The 18,104-nt window shown below is 48.4% G+C and overlaps 2 protein-coding genes and 1 non-coding gene across 12 annotated transcripts in view; 2 read left to right on the top strand and 1 right to left on the bottom strand.

Annotated features, from left to right (window-relative positions):
• Positions 1-45: 45 nt before the first annotated feature.
• Positions 46-17,772, top strand: TLDC2 (TBC/LysM-associated domain containing 2). 9 transcript variants are annotated; one of them, XM_055436955.2, is made up of 7 exons: positions 46-605; positions 2,750-2,827; positions 4,561-4,719; positions 5,849-6,001; positions 6,156-6,251; positions 9,886-9,959; positions 10,969-11,979. In XM_055436955.2, the coding sequence occupies exons 2-7, from the start codon at positions 2,795-2,797 to the stop codon at positions 11,102-11,104; spliced, it is 651 nt and encodes a 216-aa protein (XP_055292930.2). In that variant the 5' UTR covers positions 46-605; positions 2,750-2,794; the 3' UTR covers positions 11,105-11,979. The 9 variants fall into 9 exon arrangements, with proteins under 9 accessions (XP_055292930.2, XP_055292923.2, XP_055292979.2 ...); XM_055436948.2 differs by having other exon boundaries at positions 2,719-2,827; XM_055437004.2 differs by lacking the exon at positions 6,156-6,251 and having other exon boundaries at positions 2,719-2,827.
• Positions 3,972-4,044, top strand: TRNAE-UUC (transfer RNA glutamic acid (anticodon UUC)). Its single transcript has one exon. It is a non-coding gene; the product is annotated as a tRNA-Glu (tRNA).
• SAMHD1 (SAM and HD domain containing deoxynucleoside triphosphate triphosphohydrolase 1) overlaps positions 12,130-18,104 on the bottom strand; it is a 59,019-nt gene continuing 53,044 nt past the window's right edge. For both annotated transcript variants that reach the window (XM_088843807.1, XM_055436928.2), the window contains one exon: positions 12,130-14,232. In XM_088843807.1, coding sequence (XP_088699933.1) covers positions 14,119-14,232 — 114 coding nt within the window. In that variant the 3' untranslated portion in view covers positions 12,130-14,118. The remainder of the gene's footprint in view (positions 14,233-18,104) is intronic.

The raw sequence follows: 18,104 nt of genomic DNA, 5'->3' as shown, positions 1-18,104 counted from the left end.
ATGTAAGAGAAGGGAAACAGGACCAGATCAGGGCAGCCTCTCCTCACCTCCCAAGCCCCAGGTTTCCCCTGAAGACAGGGAGGTGGATGTGGCCCCACGGCTGGACACTTGCCTGTAACATTTGCACCCCTTAAGAGAAGTGCCTTCCATGATGGGCTTCAGGCACCACGTGGCGCTCAGTAGCCGTGGGTGAGAGGCTCCAGGAAGAGCCCAGGGGTTCAGTAAACCCCACCTCTTTGGGCTGGTAGGGGCAGAGCAGGGACCCGAGGTGACAAGCACTTGTTTGTGGGATTTGAGTTTCTGATGGATTATAATCACAGCCAGGTCCTTCCAGCTGAAACCGGAGCAGGCTCAGGGCCAGGGCATGCCACCCTCTGGGCAGGTATAAGAGCCAGGAGAGCAGGGCTGGAGTCTGGCTGGGGCAGAGGTGACAGCTGTCTGCCGGAGAACCAAGGTACAGAGCTAAAACTGCTTCCTACAGACCTCCAGGTGGACAGGATCGGTTCCGGAAGTGGTCCCTTCTCTGTGGGATCCCGGAGATGTACTAGGGAAGCCATCAGGCTGGACGAGCTGGAAGAGGTCACCAGAGGTCGAGACTTGGTAAAGTGAGTACATTCTTGCCCTTCCCTGCCCCACTGAGCTACCTACCCCTACAAGTGACCAAGTGATGGTTCCCGAGGTGCTTGGGTGGAGACTGAGTGGCCACTTGTCAGTGATTTGAGCCCTGAATCTCCCAAAGAGGCAGTGTTGGGGGATGGTCGTAAGCACTGCCACTTATCTAGCACCCATGGTGGCTCAGATGGTAAAGAATCTGCCTGCAATGCAGGAGACCCAGGTTTGATCCCTGGGCTGGGAAGATCCCCTGGAGAATGAAATGGCAACCCACTCCAGGATTCTTACCCAAAGAATCCCACGGTCGGAGGAGCCTGGTGGGCTACAGTCCATGGGGTCACAAAGAGTCAGACACGACTGAGCAACTAACACTTTCACTTTCTCACCAAACACCAGGCACTGTGTGTCATCTCACTGAACTCAGAACAGGAGGATGGAGACCTGGTTCAGCCTCCTAGTTCTTCAGACATTCAGTCGCTCAGTGTGTCAGCTCTTTGCAACCCCATGGACTGCAGCACGCCAGGCTTCCCTGTCCTTCCCTATCTCTTGGAGTTTGCTCAAACTCATGTCCATTGAGTTGGTGATGCCATCCAACCATCTCATCCTCTGTCGCCCCCTTCTCCTCCTGCCCTCTATCTTTCCCAGCATCAGGGTCTTTTCCGAGTTGTCCCTTCAGGCATTACCTTCATTTATTTTTACAACAGCCCTATCAGGTAAATTGGTATTAGTATTTTACAGACAAGAAGACAGAAGAACAGAGATGTTAAGTAACTTGCCCAAGGTCACACAGGAATTAGACTCCAGAGTCTGTGCTCTTTTTACTGTGTTATATTATCCTGTGACTGTGGTTAGTTCCTTCTTCAACTTTCTGAGTGGCAGTTTCTTTATCTGTAATTTAAGGATGATCAGAAAGATATTACCTTGAGATTCCTGAAAGATATCCAGACATTGGTCAGCCTTAAGCTCTGGGAAGCCTCATTGGAAACAGTTGGAAAAGCATGTGTGAACACCCTTTGATCCATTATTCAACTTTTGAAATTTATCATAAAAAATATAATCAGATTTATGAATAAGGAAGTTTATTATAATTTTGCTTACAATAACAGAAAATTATAAGCAAACAGAATGTTTGAGAATTGATGTACATCCTGTGATGAAATAATATGCAGCCATTAAAAATCATGTGTTCGTGGGACTTTCATGGTGGTCCAGTGGCTAAGACTCCACGCTCCCTATGCGGGGGGACTATGTTCAATCCCTGGTCAGGGAACTAGAGCCCACATGAAATAAACAAAAAAAAAGATCCCATGTGCTGAAACTAAGACCCAGCACAGCCAAATAATAAATACATTTTTTTTTTAAATCGCATGTTCAAAGGGTACTGAATGTAATTGGAAATTTTTCTTTTGTTAAGCTTGACAAAGCACCTGATAAAGCAACACACCATATTATCTATTTATAAATGTATGTATATACATATATGTGAAATAAATATAAAAAATGAAAAAATAAACCTGTAGGGGTTAAGCGTTTATTTCTGAGAGGTGGAATTATGAATATTTTTGTATTTTTCTTTATTCTTTTCTAAATTTCTCAGATTTTCTATAGTAAATATATATTGCTCTTTTAATTAGAAAAATGACTATTTAAAAAAAAATCTGTTCTTTTGGTCTAGCTTGGCCCTTTTCAAGCTTCTGTTATAATGGCTTTGAGAGAAAACTGAATTGCATGCTGTCAGTCTTGTGAGGGCCTCTGAGACAATCTTGTCCAACATGTCGTATGTGGGGAAACTGAGGCCCAGGGATACATAGCACTTATGCAAGGTCATACAGAGAAGTAGAGGCCCCAGACACCCTGTCTGGGGCTCAGGCAGCCACCCAAAGGTTACAATCTATGGGCCTGAATTACAACTAGAATTTATGGCTAACCTGCATTAGTTGCTAATTGCTAACTACAAGTATGGCCCTGAATGCCGAGCATAGCTGACCCCACAGACTCACTTAGGGACAAGCTAGCCTGGGAGTGACAGGTGAGAGAGAGCAAAGGGCAGCTGGGTGGGTGTGGAGTCAGCCAGGTGTGCCCCAGGCCCCTCCCTCTCATCTCCAGGTTTCACCCAGCGCTGCCTCCTCCCTGGCAGGGCTGAAGGCTCACTTACTGCCCCTGGCTGGGCTCGGACAGAAGAATGAAAAGTCTCCGCTGGCGTTACACTCGGCTGGTAAGAGGCCCAGCTGGGGCTGGGGGTCGCTCAGGAAAGGTAGGGGAGGTGAGACCTCTGGCTGTGTGGGGCCTGGGCCAGGGTGCATACAGCTGGGTGGCCCCCTTCCGAGGCCCTCCCCAGCTGGCCCAGGGTTCAAAGCAAGGACCCAGGAACCTGGGGCCTTAGCGCCCAGCTCTGTGGTTCCGGGACCCTCAAGAAGCACACACTACTGTCTCCATTCCTTCCTCCCTGGAGTGGGTGCCAGATGGAGCTCTGTCCAGAAGCCTGTCTAGTTAGGACTCTCTCCGTAGGCCTGAACCTGGGGAATAGGAAAGCAGTGTCCTGTCCATCTCTTCTTCCCAAGGAGATCTCCTCTGATGAAAAGCCCCAAAGTCCTTGTGTGCAGGCATCATGTGCATGCGTGCACGTGCACACACACACACACACACACACACACCCTCTGGTACAGAGTAGCAGCTCAGTGATTAAATGAATGAACACACCAACATACATGCCCACTGACACTCACAAAAAACACAACCCTAGCTCACACCCACAAACACATTGAAAGGTAACATACTAAGTTGCATTCAACACCTTCTCACACTGATTTGGCTACACAACTCTATTTTAAGCCAACACATCACACACCTTCACACAAATGTGCATTTTTTTAATTGAGGCATTTTTTATTTGTTTTTATTTTTGCCTACGCTGGGTCTTTGTTGCTGCACAGGGTTTTCTGTAGTCGTGGCAAGCAAAGGCCACTTTCTGGTTGTGCTGTGCAGGCTTCTCATTGCAGTGGCTTCTCTTTTTGTGGAGTACGGGCTCTAGGGCACACAGGCTTCAGTAGCTAAAGCACATGGGCTCAGCAGGTGTGGCTCCCAGGCTCTAGAGAACAGACTAAGTAGTCTTGGAGCACAGGCTTAGCTGCGCCTCGGCACGTGGGATCTTCCTGGGCCAGGAATCAAACTCGTGTTTCCTGCATCGGCAGGTGGATTCTCATCCACTGAGCTACCAGGGAAGCCCTAAATGCGCATTTTATATGAACCTGTGCACTGTCTCACCCATCAGAAACATGCGTTGTTTCACCAGCTCAGAAGGCCTCTTTCTTCCTTTGGGATAATAACATGGGGGTAATAAAAACCCTACTCTGGAGAGTTCCCTGGTGGTCCAGTGGTTAGGACTCCATGCTTTCACTGTGGAAGGCCCAGGTTCAATCCCTGGTTGGGGAACTGAGATCCTGCAAGCCTTGTGGCACAGCAAAAAAAAAAAAGCAGCACATTTTTCTTAGGATTTTTGGGAAAATTCAGAGATTATGCTCACCAAGCACTTCACAAGGGCCTAGTCAAGTGTGTCCTGTTTACTGTATATTCAGCCACTATTGTATTATTATTGTTGTTATTTCATGTACAAATGCACACAGTGGGGAGCTGCCACCTGCCCTTCTCTCCTGCCTCCCAAGCTTAGAACACAATCCCTGCTGTCCACTCTGGATCCAGAGCAACCAGGCAGACAAACCTCGGGGGCCCAAGGCCACATCTGGTGGGCGTAGCTGGAAGAGGCCAGGGAGGGAGCTGGCTGGCAGGAAGGACAGGGTCTGGCCTGTCGTGGACACTTCGCAGCCTCCTCCGGCTGGACTGGCAGGGGCCCGGGCAGGGGTGATGAGGTGGCCGAGGTTCTCAGGCTCTGGACACGTGGCACCTCGTGTCTCCTTGTCTCTCAACTCACCAGGCCTCTTGTCTTTACAGCCCAGCCAGGCGGAGGATGCTCTGCCTGGGGAGGAGGACAAGGAAGAGGAGGAAAAGGAGAGGGAGACAACCCCGGCCCCAACTCCAGTTCCTGAACGCCCCATGGTACCCCCGCTGGCCGGAGTCAGCCAGGTTCTGGGAGCCTCGGAGATGAGTCAGGTTCGGCCACAGTCCATGGTACAAAGGCTTCAGTCCTGCCCCACCCCAGCCAGGCCCAGGGACGCCTGGGGTCCATCCTGCTCTGCCCTCTGCTCACTATGTCACCTTGGGCAACTCTTCTCCTCGCGGGGCTTTTCTGGTAAAATGAGTCAGTAATCCTAGCACCACCTTCTTCACTTCACCAGGAGGTTAAGGATACGGTGAACTAATCTGACTCTTTAAGTGGAACCAGCCCTTGGGAACTGAGGCCGAAGCTGGGGTGCGAATGGGAGGATGAGATGGGGAGTTAGGAGGAGGCAGTCAATACCTCATCTATTCTTTGGTTGCTAGGGGCCATGATGGGCCTGACCTGAGTTCAAATCCTGGCTCGGCCACTTCCTCCCCATGTGGGCTTCAGGCAAGTTGCTTCATCTCCCCGAGCCTCAGCTTCCTCATTTATAAAATGGGAATAGTGACCCCTTTCTCTGAGGCCTCCTGCTCACCGGTGTTTCCATGGTGCCCCCTGGAAACATGAAAGCACTCCATAACCTGTAAAACTTGGCCAACAAAGGTCCGTCTAGTCCAATCCCTGGTTTTTCCAGTGGTCATGTGTGGATGTGAGAGTTGGACTGTAAAGAAAGCTGAGCGCTGAAGAATTGATGCTTTTGAAGTGGGTGTTGGAGAAGACTCTTGAGAGTCCTTTGGACTGCAAGGAGATCCAACCAGTCCATCCTAAATGAAATCAACCCTGAATATCCATTGGAAGGACTGATGCTGAAGCTGAAGCTCCAATACTTTGGCCACCTGATGCGAAGAGCTGACTCACTGGAAAAAAACACTGATGTTGGGCAAGATTGAAGGCAGGAGAAGAGGACAACAGAGGACGAGATGGTTGGATGGCATCACCGACTCTATGGACATGAGTTTGAGTAAACTCCGGGAGTTGGTGATGGACAGGGAGGCCTGATGTGCTGCAGTCCATGGGGCCGCAAAGAGTTGGACACAACTGAACGACTCCGTAAAGCACAGGGTTTACAGGGTTTGGGTGAGGAGTGGCTGTTTAACCTTAGTCCTCCTGGGACCCCAAGGATACCGAGCACCAAGGGTGGGAGGACCGGGAGCCCTTGCTCACCCTCTGCTCTGTCCCCAGCTCAGTCTCCACCTGCCCCCAAGAGTCACTGGATACTCCTGGAGCCTGGCCTTCTGCACGTCGCGGGACGGCTTCAGTCTCCAGAGCCTGTACAGGCAGATGGAGGGCCACAGTGGGCCAGTGCTGCTGGTGCTGAGAGACCAGGATGGCCAGGTGAGCCGTGCTGGGGGTGCTGGGGGGAGAGCTGCCACCAAGGGCTGATGGGCCCCCCGGGGCCTCTCTGACCCCCAGCTCTGCCCCAGACTCCCCAGCCTGGAGGGGATCTCCTGCTCCCTTCCGGCTGCAAGCTACAAACTCTTCCTTCCAGATGTTTGGGGCCTTCTCCTCCTCGGCCCCTCGACTCAGCAAAGGCTTCTACGGTACTGGCGAGACCTTCCTCTTCTCCTTCTCTCCACAGCTGAAGGTGATGCTCTTTTTCTTGTGTCTTTTCGAGGATTTTTATTTATTTATGACAGCACGGGGTCTCCATTGCTGTGTGCAGGCTTTCGCTAGTGGCGGCTAGCAGAGGCTACTCTCCAGTTGCGGTGCTTAGGCTTCTCATTGTGGTGGCTTCTCTTGTTTTGGAGCACAGGCTCTAGGGAGGGCAGGCTCAGTAGTTGTGGCGCATGGGCCTAGTTGCCCAGGGGCAGGTGGGATCTTAGTTCCCCGACTAGAGATAGAACTCATGTCTGCTGCACTGCAAGGAGGATTCTTAACCACCGGACCACCAGGGAAGTCCCAGGGCTGGTTCCTTTGTTGTGTGCTTTCCTCTAGCAACATTCAGCTCGTCAGGTTTAAGCACAGACAGCGTGGATGGGAGGGTCTAACCACGATCGGGGTTTTGCCAAGCTGCTCTCCTGACTTTCTCCCAGAAAGTTGGTTCCTCCTGCCATCTTCCCTGACAAAAGTGAATGGCACCTCTGTCTTTCCTGCCATTGAGACCAAAAATTTTGGAGCCCTTCTCAACGCTTCTTTCACACCCTACATCTGATGAGCTGTCAATGAATCCTGACGGCTCTTCCTTCTCTATCTCTAACCAGAATCTACCACTTCTCACCATGCCCTTTGCTGTCACCCTGGTTCAAGCCACCATCATTACTTGCCTGTGTCCCTGCTATAGCCTCCTAATGCTTCCACCTTCAGTCATCACAGCACCTGGAGTGAGCCTTTTAAAAGATAAGTCTAGGACTTCCCTGGTGGCCCAGTGGCTAAGACTCTGAGCTCCCACTGCAGGGGGCCCAGGTTCGATCCTTGGTCAGGGAACTAGATCCCACAGGCTGCAACTGAAGATCCTGTATGATGCAATTAAGACTTGGCACAGCCACAGCCAAATAAATATTTAAAATAAATGAAATCAGAACATATCATTCCTTGGCTCTAAGCTACCAATGGCTTCTTTTCTCCCTCAGAGAAAGCCAAAGTATTTTTTCAGAACATGCTTTCATTTATTTGGGTGCGTCAAGTCTCAGTTGCAACGCGTGTGATCTTTCACTTCTCCGCAGCTGCAACACAGGCTCAGTAGTTTCGGCAGTTGCTCCGAGGCATGTGGGATCTTAGTTCCCTGACCAGGGACTGAACTCACATCCCCTGCCATTGGCAGTCAGATTCTTAACCTCTGGACCACCAGACCAATCCCCAGAGTCTTTAACATAACCTACGCGTCTCTACATCTTCTGTACTCTCTCTGACGTCATTTCTTGCTACTTTTCGTCTCCCTACACTGACCTCAGAGCTGGTTCTTAAACAAGCAAGACTGTTCCCACCTCAGGGCCTTTAAACATGCTGTACTTCCTAAGGTTCCCTCCACAGGATGTCCGTGTGAGTCAGTTCTCACTTCCTTCAGGACTCTGCCCAGATGTCACCCTCTCAGCAGGACCCTCCCTGCTGTTCACATTTACAGCATGCCGGCCACTGGAAACTCTCATTGCCCTTCTCTACTCTCTTCTAAGCATTTGTCACAGCTAACACACTATTTATTTTACTTATTTACCTGCCTCCTGCCACTCGAGTGGGAGTCCTAGGAGGCAGGAATTTTTGTCTGTTACATCACTGGTCTATCCAGTACCTAAAACAGAGCCTTGTGCTAAATGTAAAAACAAAACAAACAAAAAAAACCAAACTCTTGAATGGAATGATTTTTTTTTCAGGCAATTGCTATAGTCTTCCCAGGCTATTATTATGCAATCTCATCTTTTCAAAAAATTGGTTAATTTTTGCCTGTCTTTGGTCTTCTGGCATCTGCGTTCTTCATGAATTCCCACCAGTTCCTTGACCCTCATTCCAAGAAGCATCATCTTAATTTTTTCTGTAGCAATGTTTATCTTCCTCCTTCAAGTCTGAAGGTCATGTTCCTTGAGGAAAGTAGAGGAGGAGTTGAATGGTTCTGTCTTTTCATGGTCACTTGTTAATATTATCTCATCTCTTCTGAGCCCAGGGCTTATCTTTGATTAGCCCATTTTCTTGCTAAAAACCCTTCGGTTGCTCAGAGCATTTTTTACAACTAATTACAGGCAATCATAGGCTATACTTTTGCAGCCCTTTAAAAATCTGACTTAAAAAAAGTTTTCATTTTTGGCTGCACTAGGTCTTCATTGCTGTGCTCAGGCTTTCTCCAGTTGCAGCGAGTGGGGCCTACTCTCTAGTTGTGTTTGAGTTGCGGTGCTTGGGCTCTTATTGCAGAGATTTTTCTTGTTGCTGAGCACAGGCTCTAGTGCAGGCTTCAGTAGTTGCTGTGTGTGGGCTTAATTACTCTGTGGCATATGAGATCTTGCTGGACCAGCGATCGAATCTGTTTCCCCTGTGTTGGCAGGTGGATCCTTAAATGTTGGACCACCAGGGGAGTCCTAAATTGACTCTTGAATAATTTGTTCACTTAACAAACATCTACACCATGTCTCAGGAATACTGCCAGAATCAAGACAGCCTTCATGGAACTTACATGTTAGCAGGGCATATTGTCACTGAACAGGGCCTGGAAGGAAGGGCTACTTTAAATTTCTTTGGGATGATATTTCGTCTGAAAGCTGAGAAGTGAGCCTTCTGAGGATCTGGGGGAAGAGCATTCTGGGAAGAGGGGTCAGCAAGACCCTGGAGCAGTGATAGCTTCAGGTGTCCCAGGACAGAAGGGGCAGGGTAGATGAAGTACAGGCGGTAAAGGGAGAAAGAGCTTGGAGAGAAAATCAGGGCAGAGCACACTGGGCTTTCAGCTGTTGTTAGATGCTGGATTTAATTCCCATTGTCAGGGCCATTGGAGAGCTTTAGCAGAGGAGGGCTAATATTCAATTTGATTTTTTGAAATAATTAATTTTTGGCTATGCTCACTCTGTTGCTGCACGCAGGCTTTCTCTGCTTGCAGTAAGCAGGGGCTACTCTCCAGCTGCGGTGCACAGGCTTCTCTTGTTGGGAAACACTGGTTCCAGGTGCTAGTTGCCCACAGCATGTGGGATTGTCCTGGATCAGGGATTGAACCCATGTCCCCTGCATTGGCAGGTGGATTCTATACCACTGAACCACCTGATTTAATTTTGAATAGCTCACTGAGAAAGCACACATGAGCTTCGGGGCAGGAGACAGAGGAAGCAGAGACCCATTAGGAGGCTATGATCCGGGAAGGAGTGACTGGCGGGGACAGAATTGGTGGAGTCAGGGTGTCTCTTTGGGGTGGGGCTCGAAACATTTGTTGGGTGTGAAATAGCACCAAGGGTGTGCAGGCTTAGTGTTAACTCCAGTGAGAGGAGGAAACAGTTAATGGTACAGTCAGGGCCTGGCTCCTGATGTGGACTTTTCCCCTCCTTTCTCCAGCTTCGGAAGCAGGAAGCCTCAGAGGGTCTGGTCTATTCCTAGAACAGAAGGGCTTTTGGGCTGTGGGAATTCAGACTGCAGGGCAAGAGGACGTGAACCCCAGGGAGACTGAGAGAAACTGCAAGTTAGGAGCCTAGAGTAGCTCCAGTGCCTTAGTTGGGGCTTGGAGGTTGTTTCCTTCACCACACTGCCACTCAGTGGTTCAGAGTAAAACTGCATGAGCAGGACTCCGCCAATAACTGGGTTTCTTATCACAGGTCTTCAAGTGGACAGGAAGCAACTCTTTCTTTGTGAAAGGCGACTTGGATTCTCTGATGATGGGCTGTGGCAGGTGCGTGTCCTAATCTTCCCTAGTCTTGAGTCTCGAAGTGGTCTGTACTCTGGTCCTTTCCTCTGTCTGAAAATGCTGGGTTAGGCTACCCCAGACAAAATGGGGGAGGCTGCTGGTCAACCTTCAAGAATCTCCCCTTGATAGGTATTGTGGCACTGCCTGGCCCCACAGTCAACCCCCTAAACTCTGCTTAAATTGATACTGAGAGGAGAGGATGGCGTGAAGTCTCCCCCAAAGTGTTTAGCTGGTGACAGCTTAGGCTGAATTTACGTAACTTTGGGAACAGCACCCCATATGGTTGGATGTGGCTAAAACCAAACCCCAAATTTACCTGTCAGCTCCATAAACATAGGGAATATAACTCACCAGAGGAAGGCAGGCATCTGCCCAGAAACTGGTGTGTGTGTGTTGGGGGTGGGAAGTGGAGTGTGTTTTACAAGGTCAGTCTCGCCTCTGGTGTGACCTGCATATTCAGGCAGAGTAAATCTTATCCTGAGGGCACAGATGACAGCACTGCTTGATTAGCACCAGGCAAGTTCTTTGCTTTCCCAGCTGTCTGAATAGCCTCCACAGAGAGGCGGACTGACACAGACCCCACCAGCCGCTGCCAATTTGCAGTAACCCACTTCCCAGCTCCAGCCTAGGTTTGCTGTCAAAAGAGGGAACTAGAATGGACGCCCTGGTCCTCCATGTTCTGGGCTTGGAGTCCAAGCTTATGAGAGTCTGTCCTTTGGTTAAGGCATTGCCATCTTAATGTTCTGAAGGCTTAAAACTGTTCTGTGGTGATGGCTGCTCCACTGTATATGTTCATCAAAATCACTGAACTGTAAAAAAAAAACAAACCAGCTTGAAACCCGTGGGGGACAATGTGTGAGTCCTTAACAATTTGGGACAAACTGATTTCAAAGGAGATGAGACTAAGGCAGAGCAGTCATGGTGCGGCTAAGGGCTGCTGGGGCAGTTCTGAAGGGTGCTGGAGGGAGCCATGCCAAGATTCTCCTCTCTTTAGTGGCCACTTTGGGCTGTGGTTGGATGGAGACTTGTACCGTGGGGGGAGCTACCCCTGTGCGACCTTCAACAATGAGGTGCTGGCTCGGCAGGAGCAGTTCTGCATCAACGAGCTGGAGGCCTGGGTCCTGAGCTGATGCCACGGCAGGCGGCTTCCTGAAGCAACAGGCGTTCAGACCTGCCCCTGGATGCCAATGAGGCCACGCTCACCCAGGGCAGCCCATTCCATCCGAAACACAGATGGCTAAGTGTCCGGTGTGGACTGTGGCTGAGAACAGCCTCTTGGCGCCTGAGGACCAAGACAGGTGTGGAGACAGGCCACATTCTACTAGAGAGGGGATTTGAGGGAGTAAAAAAGACAGTTATACCTCACCCGAGCACCACAAAATTCCTCAGGAAAATGATCCTTTTAGGGAGTACACAGTTAATGTGTGTTTATTGTAGAAAAACCAGAAGATGTAAAAAAATTAAAATTGCCTAAAATTCAACCACTCCCTAAAACATTAACATTTTCATGTATATACTTCCAGACAGTTTTCTAAGGAGGTATATGGGATTCTTACAAAATGGGATTCTTCTCTATATGCTTTGGACATTATTTTAATTTAAAGAATATTGTTAAACCACAGACACCTAACTCAACCAGTGAAATTAATAAAGACTCCAAAATAGCATTCTTTTCCCAGAAAACTGACCAGTCTGCTACCACTGTGCTGGGTACTTGAGGATCTCTTATTTAATTCCACAAGGAAAATATGAAAGCAGCAAATGAACTATATGCACATTTGGGTAAAGAAGCTGAAATTCTGTAGATGGGAACTCAGGGAGATTAAAAAAAAGGAAGGATATTTTTTCTGGCAAAAGAGAAACTTAGAAAAACTAAAAAAAAAAAATCCATAACCTTCCCCATGCTAGTGCCTGCCTCCTGACAGAATAAGATTCTTTATCAGGTCATTACTTGCCATTATTGAAAGAGGAAAACGAAGTAACATAGGGCCTGTTAAAACCATCCCCTCTGAAAGACACAACACAGTATTGAGGTATAAAGAAACATCTGGGCACATTCCTAGACCAAACAGAATTCTTTTGCACAAAAGGGTCAAAACTGGGCACATGAGTGTGAAAGTCACTGAGGAAGACACCACTGATTTCAAGACAGAGATACATTCATGAAGCTTTATTGCAGCTGTTTCCCTCACCAGGATGAAGCGACCAGGCACTTGTACCTGCAGTGTTACTTACATTCTCAAGGTGACAAAGCTCAGTAACTCTAGACGCCAAGCTGTTAAAGGCTCCCTTTTTATACCAATAGTGAAGATGCTTCTTAAGAAAAATTTAACCTTGTCAATGGCAAGTGGTTCCCATAATTAAAACAGTTGCAAAGAGCATAAAGTGCAGCTGCCAAAAAGTAACAAAAGAGGCAAACAAAACAAATTCAAGTTGTTCCTCAGAGAGCACAATGATACACTCTGAGATGACAAAATTCCAGAGTAAAACAATGATGTAAATGGAGGAGTGGCAAAAAATCAAACAATCTTTGCAGAGAAACATTACATTCTTGACCTTGGGCCTGGACATATGAAGTCTGAGGTGGAGGATTCTCCCCACTGGACGTTTTGGAAGCACCATGGCCAAAACAGACATGACCTGGTACCATGACCACTTTCTTTGGGCTTCTAGGAGCCCACTGTATCCACATCCCCATCAGACAGCATTGTGGTGGGAGAGGAGCATGGTTTTAACTACTCTAGGAATTCGGGTCAACTCGATTATCTACTGGGGGTGGGAGAGGGGTGATGGACCAGACATTCCAAATGCTTGTCACCCTAGTGTCAACAGAGGAGCACCTGGTTACACAGTGGATGGTGGCAGCGCCCCCAATATATTGGGGGTGATCTTCTGCCCTGCAGTCTGAGCTCCTCCCCGCTCCCTCTTGCTCTGACCCAGAACCAAGGCTGGCTCCCCATGCCCAGGCTGCCACGGAGGCTTCTATAAGGGCATGGTGAAGTACAGGATGTCAGGGCTCACGACTGCATTCCCCATGGCCCTGCCTCTGGCAGCCACCAGATTTAACTCTAACTCCAGACTCTGTTTAGCTCAGGAGCACTGCTCAACCACAGTGGTGGCTACTCCACTGCTGGAGGTAGAGACACAAAGGGAAACCTCGAATTCACTGGGTAAATCATTTTGTCTCAGCATAGGCAGTCTTTGCCCTGAAACTCATCAAATGCAATGAACTGGCAAAAATGAAGTCCCAGCTCTGAGCAGCCCTGAGGACGGTTCCTATGATGGCCTCTGATCAGCACCCAAGTGAGATGCAGAGGTCAGGGGGAGGGGCGCTGCTTTCTCCAGGCTGGGCAATGGTATAACCCTCAGGGAGTGGGCAGTGAGCACTCAGGAGAGAAAGAAACCCACACGGGCTGGAGCCACAGCTGACCCAGAGGACAGCCTGGTTTGGGGAGTCCCTCTGCTACTGGAGCTAGGGGGTCTCCTATAAGGCAGTTTTATGTCCCATTTCAGAGGAGGCCAGCACCCTCAGATCTTTTGAACAAATCATTCAGCCCTCTCATTGAAGAGCTGGAGCCCCTTCGTGGCCCTCCTATACTGTTGACCCCAACCTGGCAGTTTATGGGGGGCTAAAAGGGTGAGGGGAGGTGCCTTTCACTAATGTTGCAATCACTCAAGGAAAGTTAGACTCAAATTCAGGGTGATGGGCACCTCCTCAGGGGGCCGGGGTTTCACGTACTGTTTTTAACCACTGCTGTTCATGACAACCCCATCTACAAATTCCAGTGTGCGCCTTTGTCTTATTTCCAAATTTTTTAAAAAACAATCTTATGTCATAAGAGTTCAAAGTACTTAAAAAAGCTGTTAATTCTAAGAAAATAGACAGCTAAAGAAAGACTTTGATTAATATTAAAAAGAGGCAAGGGAGCGCTTTCCATAGCTCATGTTAATAAGGTCTGCCTAATACCTGTTCCTCTGGATAAAAATGACTTAGTATGTGCGTACGTTCAAGATATAAAATATAAAGCACCAGCTGTCACTCCATTTGTAGACCTCTGTGATCAAAGTCCCTAAATTAACTGTGCTGGGGGAGGAGGGAAAGGGGATGGGAAGGGGCTTTTTGTAAACAATCGACTGTAGACATTCACATAGAGTCACTTGGGAAAAGCTGGGCTTTGACTTTGGCCACTTCCTGGGTGCCAGCTGAATTCCACTCCAATTTCCGAGGTGTTATAAGCGGGGCTACAATGTCACCATCCTGTCAAAGAGAGAGTAAGTAGGAATAGAGAAAAAAGCCAGTTCTCGTAGTTTTAAGCGAATCTCTCATGCACACATATCCTCGTCCTGCAGACAGCCTGCTTCTGGACAGACTTACTCTTGGGAAACCCCGGACGGTGTACATGCTTAATTAGAGACACACGGTCCTGGGAAGGGAAGAGCTTTCAGAGCAAAAGCCACCACACCAGCTCTTTTCAAAGATGGCCAGAAGCAGTACGTGACCCGGCTCAGTGACCCCTTCCCTTCATGTAGCTTCCGGGGACGCACCTTGTCCTGGTTTTCCAGGGAAAGATGGAATGTGCTGGACCCTCTTTCTTAGTCTCCCCTGTAACACATGGCCCAGGTCTGTAAGACGGCAAAAAGGGGGAAAGATACCGTGTACCTGTGGAACTTGACCTTTGCTCCATAATCAAAGCTGTCACTTTGGCCTCAGCCTCCTAGACTCCACCCAAATCGAGGGTTGGTGTCGAAGTGAAGTGGCACTACGACTGGAAATCAAAGAGTGTAAGAAGCTGGGCCCTCCAACACCTGACTCTGTCCTGAACTGTTCTTCAACTCGTGGCTGGATTCTCTAGGCTACATGAGGGTACAAGACTGTCAGAGCCTTTACTGCACGAGGAAGAGAAGGCTCCTGTAGAACACTGTGGGCCTCACATGCCTACTTGCTCTCAGATCCGCTCTCCACCTCCCTCTGCCCTGCTCTGCATTAACAGGAGCTGCTCTTGTGAACCACATCTCCCAGCTCCCCTGCCTACTGGCCTCTAGTCAGGCTGGGCTAGTCGGAGGCACTGGTGGGAGACTGGAAGAGAGGTGGGCACAGAAGTCAAGGTGCTTCTCCTATGAGCCCTCTGGTCGGGTACAGTGGCCGTGACTCTGCTGTAAACTCTGACTTGAATGTGTCGCTTTCCTGCTTAAAACACCCCAATGGCTCCCACTGCTCTGGGGCTCCTGGTTTACAGGACTATGCACAGAGCCCAGGTCTCACACCTTAATGCACCTCATTGTCTCTCACCTTCCCCCACCCCCTTTACCCAGTTGACTCCTCATCCATCCTTCAGGTCTCAGCTTCCAAGCCCTCTTTTAATAAATTAATTAATTTTTGGTTGCTCTGGGTCTTCATCACTGCACACGGGCTTTCTCAAGTTGTGGTGAGTGGGGTCTACTCTCTAGTTGCAGTGTATGGGCTTCTCATTGTGGTGGCTTCTCTAGTTGTGGAGCGCGGGCTCTAGAGCACTGGCTCAGTAATTGTGGTACACGGGCTTATCTGCCTCACGGTATGTGAGATCCTCCCAGGCCAGGGATTAAACCTGTGCCCCCTGCATTGGCAGGTGGATTCTTAACCACAGGATCACCAGGGAAGTCATTACAAGTCCTTCTTTAAATGAATCTTTCCCAACCAACCCTGGCATAAACCCTTCACCTTTTTGCTCCTCTAAGACTATACACACTGCTCCAGCCCCAAAGTACTTACACACTACTGTGATTATTATTTACTCGAGTTTATATTGTCCCCAACTAGAGAGAGACCCTTGGGAACTGTCTCAGGTACTGTTCCATCCCTGGTCCCGGACACAGGACCTGGGGGAACACTCATTCCCTAAATGAATGTATCTGGATTTAGGGTCCAACTTGAGTAGCTGAACTTGAGTAGCCTCTTGTCTCTCTGCTTCCAGTCTCTCCACGTGCCAGTCTATCTGTTGCTAGAGTCTTCCTTTCTCATCAGGGGTTTAGTCTCCTTAGAAGCTATAGTTCTTAAGATGGACATACTTCCTATATTCCCACAGGTCTAGCTAGAGATATAAGCCCAGAAGTAAATAATAATTACAGCAGGGACTTCCCTGGTGGTTCAATGGATAAGAATCTGTTTGCCAATATAGGGGATACAGGTTCAATTCCTGGACTGGGCTGGAAGATCCCACATGCCACGGAGCAACTAAACTCATGCACCACAACTACTAAGCCCATGTCCTAGAGCCTGTGAGCCACAACTACTGAGCTCGTGCATCACAACTGCCGAAGCCTGGGCACCTAGAGCCTGTATTCCACAACAGAAGCCACTGCAATGAGAAGCCTGTGCACTGAAATGAAGAGTAGCTCCTGCTCACTGCAACTAGAGACAGCCTGCACACAGTGATGAAGGCCCAGTGAAGCCAAAAATAAATCAATAAAATTAAATTTAAAAATACATAAATAAAATTGTTAAAAGAAAATAATTACAGCAGCGTGGTAAGTCTTGAATACCCTTGGCAATTCCCTCCCCACTGTGCAATAAGAATAACTCTTTCTTAGCTAATTATCAGTGTTTCTCCACAATTGAGCCAATTCTTTCTGTTTCCCCTGTCACCTCAACAATAAGACTTCTCTCCTGCAGTCAGACCAGTCTCTTCATAGCTCCCAAACACTCCTGACTTGTTCCAGTTTCATTTTTGTGTAGCTCTCATTTCTCTCTGCTACTCATCCAAACACAATCCAGCTTTTGGATCTAGAGGAATCCTCCCTCCTACCTGACAGTTCTCTCAACCCTGAATACTAAGACTTCCCTGTGTCCCTCCCTCTGGCATTTGACAAAGATCTGATATACTGGACTACTCTTTCACATCTAACCTTTCATTTTGCTTTCCTTCAGTATCCAATGCTTGGGAGGAAAAGCAGGTAGGGTGCTGTGAGAGACAGTACTAGCCAGGAAGCAGAATGCTGCTTCCGACCCACCTACCAATCATTTGTTCAGTCAACAACCATCAATTGGTCACGTTCTCTGTGCCAGGCATCCACCACGTACAGGTCAATAAAGGACCATTTCAACAACATTCTCTACGGGATTGGCAACTAATGAATTTAAACTGGTTACAAGTTTGGGAATGCTGAGTTTACCCAGCAATGGGAAAGTGATTTTACTAATAAAGTGAGCAGGAATTAACCAGGTTTAGGTAGGAAACTGGAGAAGGCAATGGCAAGCCACTCCAGTACTCTTGCCTAGAAAATCCCATGGATGGAGGAGCCTGGTAGGCTGCAGTCCATGGGACTGCTATGAGTCGGACATGACTGAGTGACTTCACTTTCACTTTTCACTTTCACATATTGGAGAAGGAAACGGCAACCCACTCCAGTGTTCTTGCCTGGAGAATCCCAGGGACGGGGGAGCCTGGTAGGCTGCTGTCTAAGGGGTCGCACAGAGTTGGACACGACTGAAGTGCCTTAGCAGCAGCAGCAGCAGCAGCAGGTAGAAAACAAAAGAATTACAGGCAGAAGAAACAGTTCTGAGGCACAAAGGACAGAAACCTGTCTGCTAGTTTTAGTAACACTGAAGTCACTGGTGGTCTTAGTGAGAGTAGATTTAACACAGGCCGACACCTTCGAGATACTGCAATACATGCAAAGTACAATAAAATGACTAGCAAAACTACGAGGGTGTAAAACAGATAGCTAGTGGGAAGCTGCTGTATAGCATAGGGAGCTCAGCTCAGTGCTCTGTGATGACCTAGGTGGGTGCGAGGGGAGTGAGTGGGAGGGAGGCTCCAGAGACGGGATTTATGTTTACACAGAGCTGATGCACGTTGTTGTACAGCAGAAACTAACACAGCATTGTAAAGCAATTATGCTCCAATTTTAAAAATAATTAAAAGATTAAAAGGGAAGCTTAACGTGGAAAAACGTTTTCCCCCCAAATCAAGTCAAATGACTATTATTTTCTTTTTGTTTTATATTGGAGTACAGTTGATTAACAATGTAATGTCAGTTTCAGGTGTACAGCAAAGTGATTCAGTTATATATAAATCCGTATCTATTTGTTTTCAAATTCCTTTCTCATTTAAGGTGTTCCATAACACTGAGCAGAGTTCCCTGTGCTATACA

The sequence above is a fragment of the Moschus berezovskii genome, chromosome 15 (assembly GCF_049115385.1).
Source record: "Moschus berezovskii isolate FMDL1 chromosome 15, NW_MosBer_1.0, whole genome shotgun sequence".
NCBI classification, from domain to species: domain Eukaryota; kingdom Metazoa; phylum Chordata; class Mammalia; order Artiodactyla; family Moschidae; genus Moschus; species Moschus berezovskii.
The sequence above is the reverse complement of the archived record's forward strand: the minus strand, read 5'-3'. Positions and strand labels throughout refer to the sequence as shown.

Coding starts and splice junctions, on each gene's coding strand:
- TLDC2 (XM_055436939.2), top strand. CDS start 4,000: ATGCTTTCACTGTGGAAGGCCCAGGTTCAATCCCTGGTTGGGGAACTG. Junction 6,002..6,155: donor TGAGAGACCAGGATGGCCAG/GTGAGCCGTGCT, acceptor TCTTCCTTCCAG/ATGTTTGGGGCCTTCTCCTC. Junction 9,960..10,968: donor CTGATGATGGGCTGTGGCAG/GTGCGTGTCCTA, acceptor TCCTCTCTTTAG/TGGCCACTTTGGGCTGTGGT.